Source organism: Vanellus vanellus (assembly GCF_965231255.1).
Source record: "Vanellus vanellus genome assembly, chromosome: 16".
NCBI classification, from domain to species: domain Eukaryota; kingdom Metazoa; phylum Chordata; class Aves; order Charadriiformes; family Charadriidae; genus Vanellus; species Vanellus vanellus.
In genome coordinates, this window is record NC_138921.1 from 14,020,775 (window position 1) to 14,035,554 (window position 14,780).

The following is a 14,780-nucleotide window of genomic DNA, read 5'->3' on the forward strand; positions in this document are numbered from 1 at the left end:
TCTGTCCAGTCATGTTTGCATTTTTCTTCAGAACCAGAATGGCCATAAAATTACTCCTGAAAGGCACATTCAAGCTGAAACGCCTGTGAAAAGCTGGCAGTCACAAAAAATACCAGCTACCAGCAAGGCTGGTCACAGCCAAATCCAGCGCCATCCACAGTGCAGGCTAACTTCCTCCCTGCATCCCTCCAAAAAAGCTTCACCATGAAGAAGTACAGCACAGTTTATTTTGTGTGCTGAGGTGGTGGCATGCAACACTCCAAAGCAGCTCCTCCTCTCAGGTCTGTGCTAATACACCCCCATGCTTCTCTTAGAAAAATAAACGGGATTAGAAAATATCTTAACCAGAACATTTAAGAACCATTAGGTTATCCAACTTTTATTTAACACTGTTTTTTCCTTTGTCCTCAGTAGCTAGCACACTTACCCAGCTCCAAGGGCTATATAATCAGCTTATGTCATTCTCCCATTTTACAGCTGAGGAAACAGATGCTTGGGAGAAAGCACGATTTGCTCATTGTCACACATCAAATCTAGGGCAAAACCAGGAATCAGAATCCAGGCCCTTGGATCCAGGGCTGGAGCCCTTTCTCTAAGCCACACTGCCTTGGTGAGTTATTTTACAATTGACTGAAGCACAAAAGCCCAGTCTAGATGGCAGAAGATGCCAGTGATAAAACAGAGAAGGTGAAAGCAGATACACATCCCTACGCTACCAATACAGCGTCATTAGCGGAAATCGGTGTAAATCTGCACAAAGAAAATTATGTTTCTGTCTTCCTATGCTGTGGCTCTACTGAACAGGAACTAATGGCTGTAACTGGGGCAAATCGCAAGAGTAGACAAGGCCTAAAGAAAGAGAGGGAGATCACATTAGGAAGGTGTGAATAATTTACTCCAAGTAATGCTCAGACATCACCAGTGATCTCCACTTTTTGTCTCTTGCTCTAATCTGTGGAAACAAAAGGCAAGCAAGGAATGGAACATCACAGCATACTGGGGGCCTATTCCCATCAGAAGCAAGCAAACGGGGGGGGGCGAGGGGGGGCAGCAATTCCATTCTGCCAGCTGCCACCGCTTCCCTGCCACCGCCTGTCTGTACAAAACAGGCCCTGCTGTGCCAGCTATACTTGGGAATGGACAGACAAAAAATAACCTAAATCTAACCTCAAAATGAACCATCATCAAACAAGTGCCCTGTGGCCTGTTCTCTGCAGGCCTGGCAGTTACATGACGCCTGGCCTAACGTTACCTTTGGGGACAGGGCTTGCAATTAACCTGAAGCACAGCAGTCTGTTCTGGAGCACTAGGGGATTACAGTACTGTTGCACCATCAGATTAAGAGTGGACTGCTTTCAAAAGACAACTACTGTCTGCTACTGCTGCTAAGTTTTTTTTTTTTTAAAAAAAAAAAGGCAGCCAAGGGAATCAATAATGGAAAGATAACTTCAAGGTGAAGAAGGTTCACTTTTGTGATTTCAAGTGTTTTACTGTAATGCAACATGCCATGATTTTTATTTATTCGTTTTAATGAAAACAATAGCTGACTGAGAGTTACTATGCTGTGAGCTGAGGCCCTACATAAACATAATATGCATTTATTTTGTTGAGAACTGTATTTGAAGCGCTTTATTATGAGGCTCCACTGAATTGGAGGTTTTTTGTTTATAAAGTGTCTCCATGGAAAAGAGCTCCTGCTAAATGTAACTATGGTTTCTTCCTCTGAGTCAAGGCACCAGCCAATACCAGGTTAGAACTCCAGTTTCACAGTGGTTATCCAGTCTGGGATTCCATACGACTTAGCACAAAAAGACCTTCACCCCTCTCTGTCTCAAAGCAAATAAAAACAGCTTATGCAAACAAGTCAGTGATAGAACACAGTGAAGACGAGGAGCAGCACGGGCTTGACCATAGGACAGAGAGCTAGAAATACCTTTTTATCCATAGCAGTTCACCTCCCTGCAGTTCTGGGCAAATCACTTAACTTTCCCTACAGTTATCCACTTGTACAAGAAGGATAATTATACACAGTTTCTTTCCTTGCTGAAAAGTAACTCGCTGTATTACAGAACTTAAAAGAAAGGGAGGGGGGTCACATGTAATTATGAAATCTTTTTAAACTCTTTAGAACAGTCCAATGTGTACTATCTAACTTGCCATTTCCAGCTCCAAACCCTGACACTGTGACTTGAGAGCAGCAGTTCCTATTGGTCTGCTAAAGACAGCAATGACATTTTCATTAGCAGAAAAAACCCCTGAGCATGCTGGAAATGTATCACTGTATGGAGCACCCTACACAGAAATCACTCAATATAGTCCAGTACCTGTCTATCATAAGCAAAACTATTCTATCCCCTGAGAAGAAAGAGGAAAAAAAGACATGGCTCCTTCACCATGCCAGAGGGCATATTTTCTTCATCCATCAGGCTTAATATACAGTTAGAGCCACCCTGTTAAAATTTTAGCAATGGGAATCTTAAAAGCTGCAGGCTACAGAGAAACCGCATTTCTGATAGCCCAGCATCTTCTTCCAATTACTCTCTGTCAGCTCACTCTGGAGATCCATATCTCACTGAAGGTCAATTGTGGTTGAAAACATCCAGTACAGACTCATTCATGATAAGAGTAAAAATAATGAAGACATATCCATCCCGAAACAGTGCGTGTTCAAATCTAGTAGGAAAGCCAAATAGGATCCCTTTCTGATTTCAGCTGGCAAAACAAATGTCATAGTTGAGAGGGACAAGGAAAAGAAAAAAGGGAGAGAAAGAGAGATAGTGTGCTTTTACAGCAGCCTGAGATTGCTGTCATGTCATCATTCCCCTGAGTGTTTGCCGTTCTGCAGAAGAGATCTGAAAAAGAAGGATCTCACACACTAACCAGGAGGCAACTGCCTGAAAACTCATTCTGGGCCTGAAGAATGGGAAAGGAAGGCATGGTCATCATCTTCCAACTCATTTAGAAGAGTAGATGTTTTTATTTAGGGGGTGGGAACACTAAGGTTTTAGCCTTGCCTACACTGGCGTTGTTTTTTGGGTTGTTTTTTTTTTCTGTCTGGAGTTTTGTGAGTGGAGACATTTAGAAAACAGAAATACAAAGAACAACAGAAGTTGCTATGCTAGCATATATATCATATATACTAGCATACAACTATCAGGACAGAGGTATGGCAACACAATCACAGCAATACATCTTCATGAGTAGGCAATATCTTGAAAGAGTCACTCTGAATTTAGCAACTTTCATATCAAAGCAAATAAATCCTATGTAACGAAAACATAGTATGAAAAGTCTAAAGATACCCTTAAAACAAGTGATGATGAACTCAGTTTTCTGTGTTCTCCAGAGATGTCCTCTACCATCATAGTAATCTTTTTTTCCATGAAGGAGAACAGGATCTCTACCAATTCTACAAAAACTACCACCTTGTGAATCCCAGAGACCATGGGCAGCATCCTGCACTCTCTCTGGTGGATGTCCTCCTCAACTAATAATCAACTCTTGCTTCTTAGCTTCTGAGATCCAGGAAGACCACTGTATCAGAATGTATATAAGAAAAGAGAGCAGCACAACTCAAGGGTGAAAAATAGCAAGTTCTAGCGCCCAAAAGGCAAGGCAGAAAGTAGACACTTAGAACAAATTATGCCAAGGAAAGTATTAAAAAAAAAAAGACTCATTAAGATTATTCAAGAGAAATTTCCGAAAATGCATACGAGGATGCAAAGATTTTTTTCTTAAATGAAGAAGGACAGAAGACAAATCTATTGAGGAGTCTGCAGAGAAGTTAAGTACTTTGTTTCATTACTCTTTAAGGAGAATAATGGGAAATTCTTCGTCAAGGGACACTGTTTCATGGGAAATCAAGAAATTGCTTGCAGATAGAGAGGTCTCTAAGGAAGACACAATTTAAGGACCTTAGCAGTTCTGAAGAAATGCTTAAAAACAAAGTGATGAGGTTTTGGAACATTGACCTCATTTGGATCTCCTATACCACAGCAGGTGAATATTGAGATATAGAAACCACAGAAGAAATGAGGGTAATTCAAAGATTACAGTCTGTAGAGGTTTATTTGAGTCAAGAGGCTGGACACTGAGACCAGTTAAAAGAAAAGACAAGCAAGTATCTGAAACAGTATTACTCACGCAGAACAAAGCACCACAACTTTGTAAAGGTAAATAATGTACCTTTACCCCTTTGAACTGGACAAATGGCAAAGGGACAGATCCAGGAGATATAGTAGATCTGGGCTTTTGAACCACAATCCCCAGTTAAATAATTATTTTAAGTTTAAGATTCTGCAAAGAAATAAAAGCAAGTTTCTGAGCAAAAAAAAAAGTATACATGTGTCTCTCCTGGAGAGAAAGGCCCTGGATGGCAATGTCAGAGATTTTATCAGCATGCTAATACTTTAAAGTCAAGAGATAGCAGGCAGGTGGATGAACTACACACTGTCAGTAGATAACCACTCTGGTAAGCTGAAAGTACCAATTCATTCAAGACAGTAACAACAGCTCAAGATCTGCCCAGCCAGACAGTCCCAGCACCTGCCTCGACTCAGCACTCACAGCCATGCAGAAGGACTGCAAGTCCGATTAGCTCATCAGTCCTACTGATAACAAATATATTCATTTTTTGGTAGGGTTAATTTTCAGTCAGATCACTGAACTGATTCAGCTTACAAGGCAGCTGCACAACCTCTAGTGTTCACAAAGCAGAATAGTGTTGTGAGAGCAGTACGTTTCTCACAGTAGCTTGAAACGACCATAAGACCATTCCCAAACAACAGCAAAATAGTTTAATATTCACTTTCCAGTAGGCCAACAACTGAAGCCACCACAGGAGACAACAGGGCCCAGAAAATGTTGCCATCAAATAATTTTCCAAATAGCCAGGCTCTTTTTCCTGATGCCTTTGTAGTTGGTACTCTTTGGTCATGCAAAACAGCCCTTTTCCCTATAGACACCGGACATCTATGGTCCCCAGTGAGCTTTTATATGATTTGAATATCTCTCAGCTAGTAACTGGACTAAGGCACATTTCATGGGAATCACCAAACCATTATCAGTAATTACTGAGCTGGGTCAGAATTCACACTGGTGATTTAGCTGGAAAAGGTCCCATCTCAATATCCTGAACCATCCGCTCTCCACATCTAATTTGTTCTGAAATTACACCTCAGCGATCTGGCCCCCCCACCCTGCCTGCAGGACGAGCCTCTTTCCATGCCAGCGGTTTAGACAACAGGAGGTTGTTTCTTATTTTCCAAGGAGTGCAGTTGTCAGAGTTTTGCCACTGCTTTTTAAAGAGCTGATCCAAGGGGCAAATTCATCCTTTTCTCTTGGATGATCTTATATAATGAGAAAAATTCCTCCACACAGAGTTCCTCTGTAACTAACCCTCCCGACTACGGTCTCACAGAGCAAAGAGACACAAAATGTCAAGCACCCAAATTCCCAGTGACCCCAGGAAATTTCCCTGGCCTGTCCACACGGACTATTAGCTCTCTCAAGTTATTCTTGGTCAGTAAAACTCACTGGAGAGTGACGTCTGCCCATAACTTCTTCAGTCCCTTCTACTAAGAACTTCTACAGGAGGCACAGAAATACTTTAGTCCTCCTCCACATTTAACACGTATGAGTTAGGATTTAGCTGATGCTTGTGCTACTTTCAGCCATTCTGCACATAAAAGCAGGGAGGCAACGTGGCCCACCGTCTTGTTCCATTAAAGAGAGGAAAAAGAGGGCAGTTCAGCACAGCAACAACTGGAATTGTCGCATATTGATGTAAAGCTCACATCAGTGCCAAGGCAATGCCTTCCTGCTTCAGGCACATCTATCCGTGTCTGCTACACTCCATTTTCAGCTATTGTTGTAAAGGTTTCTTTAACCTCCCTGCACTTAGGTTATAGATCTTTTAGATTTGTGTAGGTGTTTTCTTCGTTTTGTTATTCTGCAGAACTCGAAGTCACACATCAAACAGAACTAAAGTTGAGATTAAAGAAAAGAGAAGAGAAAGAAGCCAGGTTTAGTGACCATAACGCATTCTGTGGAGGAGACACTCTATAAAAGGACTAAATATCCATCCCACCAGACCACATTTGCAATGCACACATTTCTGGCTACTAAGGTACTGTGCCAAACATGGCAGTAAATCCTCAACTGTTTGGCAGATCATCTCAACACAAACATTACTGAAACCAAGGAACAAACGCATCCAAAAATTACTTTTCTGGGATCCACTTGCTAAGGGAACGCTCAATAAATATAATTTGAAGTAGGCTGGCACTTCACGGAAACGCTTAAGAGTCAAAACCTTCCCCACCCCAAAATAAAGACATAGTTCATTAGAATTTCTACAGTTCTACAATTCAATTTATAATCTGCTTTGCAGAAACCAAAGCAGTAACTAGCCTAAGGTGCTAGCATCAGTTCCGAATATGCACTCAAAGGATTCACTCACCAATTAACATTGATTCTTTCTGGTACTCTTTGCTGAGGTGGCAGCGCTGGGTCACACAGGACACGTATCTCTCCAGAACATACCAGCACATTTCATAGTAGAACGGATAACGGAATTTGGCATGCACCTGAAAGCAAGATCAAGATTGTCAGTCCATGGGGAAGGGAGAGAAGTTTGCTGCACAAGGGCCAGTCATCATTCTCGTCATGTTATCAAGAGCACTAACAGTATGCAGGAGGGGGAGGGGAGAGAGGGTGGGAGTCGAGTGAGATGTATGCCTTCAGCATACGAAATGAGGAGCCTGCCTGCCTGCCTGCCATGATAGCATCATTTCTTGGTTCACTAATTTGTATCCTCTTGGGGTGGTGGGAGAGGAAAGGGTTTATGTTCTTGTGAAATCATGAAAGTGATGGATGGCCCCTTCGGTATTATTTACCTACTGTATAAACATAGGGTGGTCACATACAGATGTTAGTCACTAAAATTCAAGTTAAAATAAAGGTGTTTTTTTTAATTTCCTAAACACTATCACATGATTTTTATCAAAATGGCAGCATTACCTAAAATGAGTCAAGAAGGAAATACATCTTTTTCAACTATGGTCTTCACAACAATTTGATTAAACAAATTAACACACAAATGCTTGATTATTGATAACTACACGTTAAAAGTAAAAATCCCTTATATGGTTTACACTTAATATTTTGGTCGCAAGTTAGCTTTTGTCACAAACTGAATAGAAAAGCAGGATTTTGACAAAAGGTCCTGTCAAGCTGTGCACTTTTTCTTATACTTCAGACCTGTTGTTCTCACACAAAAAGCTTATTCTCCAACACTATGTATTTGTGAGATTATTTCAGATTCAAAAGAAAACAAAGTGGGTTTCCTCCCTTTCCAGCATAGTTTTCTGTCTATGGGAGGTCACTGTACCAAGGAAGAAACTGGGAAGCTCGTAAAATGCAAGAACATATTTGTTTGTTAAAAATGGATTCCATGCATCTTGCATGCACTTGTACTTACACTGTACACTTCTTTCTCCTGGTGGCACAGAAATTTGCATTTTGCAGGCTTTCATGCATGCATTGCATTGGGATTATAGCAACTGCTTTAAGACATTCTATGCATTTTAACTGCTCACCTAGCCAAGGTGTCCACCCGCCTTTAATGAAAAGCTGGGCTGTACCAGAAAGGAGCATTATCTTAGAAAGCTCATTTTTAGAAAACAAAACCAAAACACCACCCCACCCCCCCCCCCAGATCACCCAAAACCCCAAAGCCTAAACAGAACCACTAACCCAGCACCTGGAAACTCAGATTCAGCTCTGCAAAGCAGGCACTGTCGAAACATCTGCGTGGTGATGTAAGCATCCACTTGAGCATATCAATGACTTACTAGAATGTCTGTATTTGAAAACTGTCCCCAAGGTGGACAGTGAAAGAACTTGCCTCTGTTCCCAGGGCACAGGAAATGCAAACACTTTTAGCAGGAAAACAGAATGTAATGAAGGGAAAATATACTGTATTGTCCCACTAAATGTATCATGGTGTAGGATGAAAATACTCTATGGCAATTCCCCAAAGTTAAGATCTCTTAAATTCAACACAAATGCAGCTGGCAAATCTGAACTGCATGTTGCTACGGGTCATGCAGCCAGCAATACTGCACCTTTTCAAACGTTTCCCTGTGTTGTTTGTTACAAAGCACACATACCAAAAAAAGAAGGGGGGGGACACACAACCAACCAACCAACATCCCCCTAACTGTGAGAACATTTAACCACAGGGCCATTTTGTATTGGAGAATATTTTTGGTTTGGTTTAGTTATTTGTCATAAAGAAGAGATGGAGTCACTTATCACTATTACGGAACACAGGGGAAATTAGCCATGCTAAAATATATGCTAATAAAGGAACTCAAATTTTTCCAAGAGAGCACTGCAGGAAACAAAATTTGCAAAGAATTGACTTACAAACAGGAAGCCGCCTTCCACCCCTCAGCCTTCAAAAGGTTTTCAGCCACATGCCTGGGAATATTAAAGACATCATTGCTCAACATTTGTTGACAGATTCTGAGCTTCACCAAATTTAGTTGTTACCAATGTTAATTCAATGTGAAAGACAAGGCAGTAATGCATGCAGTGCTCCCATTATGTGTATCAATCTTTAATATTCAATTTGAGTTCCTAATTGCCTCGCTATCAATGTTCCAACCCACAGCAAATCCCTCCATGCCTCTGTAATTCACTACTTGCCTGAGAAGGCTCTGCTTTTACAAACCTTCAGAAGTAAGAGCTACCATATGTAGCAAGAGATACTGTGCAAAGACCTACAGCGCCTTTTGCCAGTAAAGCAATTCTAACAGTGCTTTAAAAATCTTGCCTTACGTTTGCCTCATGGAGAAGTATAGAGTAGTATGTTGTTTATGAGATCCTTGGACATTTATTATAATGGATGTGAACTGCATCATGTACATATCCGTACTTTTTCCACTGTACGCTTATGCTCAAATGAACTCTTATGGGGAGGGGGGCAGGAATAAGAGAAAGCAAGAATGAAATTAAAAATGTTCTGTGATGAATTTAAAGTGTAATATCCGATATGGACACTGCCAGAGGACTAAATCCCCCACTAGCAGGGAAATACACTAGATCATCTAATAGGCATTTCCAGCTCTAACTTCTGTGATTAATAATTTACAACTCACTGAATACATTTTTTAATTATTCCTGTACAGCGAAGAAAAATCCTCTCTGGAATATGATCCATTTCTTCAGTTCAAAGTGAAATTATTTGAGAGACTTACATCCCCCTCCAAAACAAAACAAAAAAGCCTAAGCAAGTAAGGCACACATTTTCCTTAAGAAAGTATTAGTCTCTTCCACAACGTCCATTAAAATCAGTACAAACTCCACCTGTGTTTAATCAATCTAATCACAATATTGAAAAACAATTTATGATGATTTACAGAATAATTAATCTATCCCCTTAAAACGTTATCTTACGTTCCAGAAAAGAAAATCAGTAGCAAACACCATCATCTGTGAGTGACCACCTTACGTATATATTTTGAGTACTTTTGTCCCTATCCATGTTCAAATATTTTAACACAGTTAAATTTAGATGAGTTGGGAGGAAGCTTGACACATTCTTCCTCTTCAGTAATACAGAGCTGTAACAGCCCTATGCCAAGACGATGAATCTCTGCATGGCAGCCTGCTTTGCAGTTATTCAAGCTGGTCTAGCAGAGAGCTAAACAGCTTGGCCTATTTGACTAGCTGTTAATTGGCCTCTAGGAAAGCCAGACTGCAAAATGAGAGTCTCTACAAACTGTATGGCTGGAGAATATTTGTTTACCTCAATTGCACATTAGGAGCTGTTTTCAACAATAGACATGTTTTTATTACTCCTTAAAACTATTTTTAAATGGCTATAACCCTCTTAAAAAGTCTCCCAGGGATATGAAAAAAATAAGCTAGAATAAGCATGACAAGTATATAAACTAGGCAATTTTATCAGGCTGTAAATCAGCATTACCGTTTAAACCATGTATTTATTCTTGTCTTAGCTGCTAAGACAATAACAACTACACCTAGCATAAAAATGACTTTGAATATCAGCAATCAAAGATGATTAAGCATTATATAGCAGGTTTAAACACAGTGAAACCTCCATAAAGTTGCTCTGTGCAAAATGACGAGGGGAAACATACCTGTATTACACTTTGATTTGAGTGTGGCAAATTACTTCGTCAATCCCATCATGTAATTTACTTCTGTGCTATACACAATGAAGAGATCAATACTGACGAGAAACTCATTTGCAGTATGTTCACACTGGCAAATTTGTGTGAGGTACATACTGTACTGAGTCTTCCATACTAGCCAGCATATAAATAGAATTATGTGAAAAAACAAATTGCAAAATTTGATTGGCAAAGCAAATAAAGTAGTACACACTAGAACTCTATTTTGAAAACATCTACCCCTTCAAGATTCCTGCGTGATATTTTTAGGTTTGGGGGTGGTGGTGTTATTATTTCTAAATAACAGTATTGATCTTCCTGCCTTTTATGAAACTTTTGTATGCCTTAGTTGCCCAGCTTATATTTTGTTTCTGCCTAGAAATTCTTGCTATTCTTTGACCATTCACACAGCTTTGTTATTATACGGCTGCCTACGAGCACAAGTTTGTGAACACAGATAGGTATAGGCTGTGCATAACACACTGCTAGGACCCAGCAACATACAAGTGCTGAAATTGTTTCTATGAAGTTGTGAAAATTCTGGGCTGTTGGCTTTCATTATCTTTTTTAAAAGCACTTAAGTATTTTTGGAGGGAAACCGATAAAGATCTACACGGACTTTGAAGAAAATCTAAACCAAAACTGACAAGAGTAAAGGTCTGATTTGGGACTTCCAAATGTTCCAATATCCCTTTCCAAAAGACAGGACATTTTCAAAGAGGCAGATATCCAACTCGCAGAACCTTCCCACAGGATCAAGATGCTGGAGACTTTTCAAAAGCATTTCAGTGTAACTGCCTGGAAAGTTCCTAGAAGTTACCGAAATACTTGACTGTTACAGGGAAATCTGCCTCCTGATGTAAAAGCTTAGGAAATCAAAGCTGCACCCAGCTTCCCAAGGAGAAGGGCCTGACATGAAGCAGTACTGAGCAGTTACAACCCAAGGTGTGTGATCTTGGGTTGCTCAAGTCCTGTGGGAACAAAATGTCCACTCTTCTACTACTTCATGAAAAAGTGTTTCTTTCCTATCTTCCCCAGAGACATCAATGGAAATAACTTGTTTGTGGCATCGATCCTTCCTTCTGGTCCTCACTTCTCCATTTTCCGTGCAAGTTGCCTGTGCAAGCATCCTTCCCGGCAAGCAACACACCCTCCCCTTAAGCACCTGCAGCATTTATACCCAGCACACACTGCTGGTTCTTATTTACAGTCACTCTGAAAGCCTTCCTGTGCCTAGCACCTCGGTGCAGCCACAGTGAGCCCCTTCTGGCTTCTGCCATCATAACTTTTTCCTGTCCAAGTCCGTTTACTCTTTCTTACAGTACTTGACATTCTTGCCTTGGGACACCTATTCAAAGTCAGACTGAACTCTGACTCCATTCCGGTCTCCATCTCCACTTCTGCGCTCTGCTACTTTCCCTCTAATTCCCCTGAATTTCCACTTTTGTCTTCATCTCTCTTCCACTAAGAACTCCTTTTTCTGCTTAATATTCCTTCTCTTCATTAAAATCACTCCAGGAAACTAACTGCTCCCACCACTGTTTTCCAATGTGAAGATTACCAGGCCTTGTACCCCCTGTGAAGTAGGGGAGGCTGGAGGGAGGACATCCTTCCTCTCTCTGAGTCAGAGATGTATTTCAAAACAATACATATTTGCTTCAGACCTATGCACTCTCACTGCAAAAAAAGGCAACTTGGGGTAAAAGCCCCAATTGGAGCCAGAATTATGCTCTCTTGTAGAGGCAAGCAAGTGAACTGTACTCATGTCCAAGACATACTATTTTAAGACTTTTTAGTGAAGAAGAATCTCAACTTCCTGCCATTTTGCCAGTCCAGACCTCCACGAACACCACACCTGGCACCTGTGCCAGTGGTTTACCAGCACTGTCTCAGTGCATTGCCTCCAAAACAGCCAGGCAAAGTATATGACGACTAGGTGTCCTGTTTATTAATCAAGGGCAAATTTTCACTCCCAACAAAGAGGCCGCACAGTTACGTCCTCCGAGATGTAATATTCTTTCCATCAGGTAGATGCTACAGCCAGATGAACATCACAATGTTCAGATTAATGTCCCACCCTAAACTCTGTTTCAAGAGATTCTTGAATAATATTAAGTCACTGTAGAAGAAAATCCTGCAAAGTATCAAAGACTTCCTTTCATACGCAACTTCTGTGCAGCTTTATCAATTCATCTGTGGACAGTAGAACCATCCTACTCCCATGAGCTCTTCAGGCTCAGGTATCCATTCCAGGTGTGCAGAGAGATGATAAGCAGGGGGTTACCAGAAGTACTGGTACAAAGGTCTGTAAAGCGCAGTATGTTTTTGTGCAAAAGGAAAGGTGTTTATGAAAGTTTAACAGGCAGACAAAAGACACAGAAGGGACATGTCTGTGGGAAGTAGGAAAAACAGACGAGTAAATCCCACTAAAAACAGCCAATATTTGAAAGACTCATTTCTTCATGTTTACCTCTTGTTTCAACGACTCTGACATGGAGATCCCATCGTTCTTGTTTGTGAGAAGGGAATAGAGAGAGTGACTAAGATAGATCATAGTCACAAAGAACTGTTCAGTTAAAAAAAGAATCAAGTATCCTTACCCTTGTTCTGTCCTCAATTTCATAGATGCGAAGCTGCATGGGAACATTAAAGCTATGCAGGATATTTCCACCAAACACCAGAGAATCTACGGGAGTATAAACCGCATGTATCCACCCTAGAGAGGGAAAGCAAAGAACTGAGAATGCCTCATGCTATGTAGTATTATAAGAGCAATTTATAATCAAATTTTAACAACGCCATGAACCCCATTCTGCACGGGATGAGAGGTTAAAGCAGTGAAAGGTTAAACGGTATGCTCATAGCCACACTTTAACACTAGTCATAGAAGAAGAATGGCATCTTATGATGTACAGTCTTACAACCCTCTGTAAATTGGGTTCTTCTATTTATTCACAGAACAGTTACAGTGTTTACTGAGAACACACAAGCTTGTGACTCAACCACATCCATGACTAAGAAGTAAATTCAGTCTGTTCGATACACTTGGTTCTCAGACGTATCTACTGGCACCTCCAGTAGGGTTGCAAATCATGTTAGCAGTGGTGGTGGGCTCAGGCTGTGGAAGTGGACTGAGTCACATCAAACTTCTTTCACACCAGCACCAGAGCATACATCTTCAGATGTCAACAATTTCAAATTATCACCAGCCCTCTTTCAGAGGTCAAAGTTTTGTATCCTACTATCAACTTCCTGAACCAACCAAAAAATCTTTTTCGCTGCAATCCCCAAGTTAAGAGATTTAACACTTCTATCAGTGGAGCTGATGAGACTGTTTTGACCCAATCCTGCAAGGGATGGAATTTATTTCACGGCTCCAAAGCAAGGGAAAAATTTACTATCACAACAAAAATCCAGGCATAGCAATTCAGGCAGCCACACAACAGCTCTTCTGCTTCTGCATTGTTTGCTTGGTATGTCAGCAGCTGAAGGACTGGCTATGCAAGCCGGTAGCCTCTGATCTCCGCAGTGAAAAAGGAATTGATCCTGCTAATGATCTGGGACCCACAGAGACCTGACATATTTTTTTTTTCCTTTTTTAATGAGAAGCATTACAATTTATAAACCAGCAGACAGCAAAGCAACATAGGGGGCAGTCAATTTTCTCCTAACTGTGCAGTACTTTGCATTAAAACTGTGGCAGCTTTCCTTCACTTCAAGATCAGTGAGGGAGCAGGAACATGCCATTCAGCCTAAAGGGCTCTCCAGCTAGCAGCCACGAAAGCTCTCCTCCACAACAATCTTTAGACTGTACAGGCCTGCCAAGCCATATCTGAGAAGTCCTTGAGCCACAGCAGATAGCAGAACCGGGGCTTTCATTTAAGGGCATATTGGTAGGAGGGAGAAACAGAAAGGAAAATAAATCAGCACTAGAACTTTCTCCCTGGAAACACAAGCTCATCACTCAGGATACATTTTTCTAAATTTCAGAATCACGGAATGGTTGAGGTTGAAAGGGACCTCTGGAAGTCCAGCTCCTCTGTTTGAGCAGGGCCACCTAGAGCCAGCTGTCCAGAACTATGTCCAGATGGCTTCTCAATATCTCCTAGGATGGAGACTCCACAACCCCTGTGGGCAACCTGTTCCAGTGCTCAGACGATTTACAGGTCTGATTCCACACGATAAATGTGACACATATAAAATAGCAGGTGGCTTATAGCTCTGGCAGCTCTTGGTATTATCACATCTTTCCTGCTCCAGTTAGTATAATTTCAGTTACAGTTGCTCACAATGATCCAGCCTGTTTATTACTTCCCAATCAAGAACAACCAACTAGAGAGGAAATATTTTTTTTTTCATGCAAGGGTAGTGTAGCAACTACATACATCAACACTATAAAAACTCTTCACAGTTGAAGTAGTTCACCACCTCACATGAAAAACATCAGTCTGTACTAAAAGCAAACTACCGGAAAAATAAATTATCTTCCTGATCCTAGTCTTTGGGAAGAAAAAAAAATCCAAGGTCAAGGAAGCTGACGCTACTACTTCCACTAGGTAGTCAAAGATTTATGTGGTT

The 14,780-nt window shown here is 41.0% G+C and overlaps 1 protein-coding gene across 2 annotated transcripts in view; it reads right to left on the reverse strand.

The window, feature by feature from the left end:
- KDM2B (lysine demethylase 2B) overlaps positions 1–14,780 on the reverse strand; it is a 120,252-nt gene that overhangs the window by 51,417 nt on the left and 54,055 nt on the right. For both annotated transcript variants that reach the window (XM_082491703.1, XM_082491702.1), the window contains exons 9-10: positions 12,803–12,918; positions 6,461–6,587 (exon numbers count right to left, since the gene is read on the reverse strand). In XM_082491703.1, the coding sequence (XP_082347829.1) occupies positions 6,461–6,587; positions 12,803–12,918 (243 nt within the window). The remainder of the gene's footprint in view (positions 1–6,460; positions 6,588–12,802; positions 12,919–14,780) is intronic.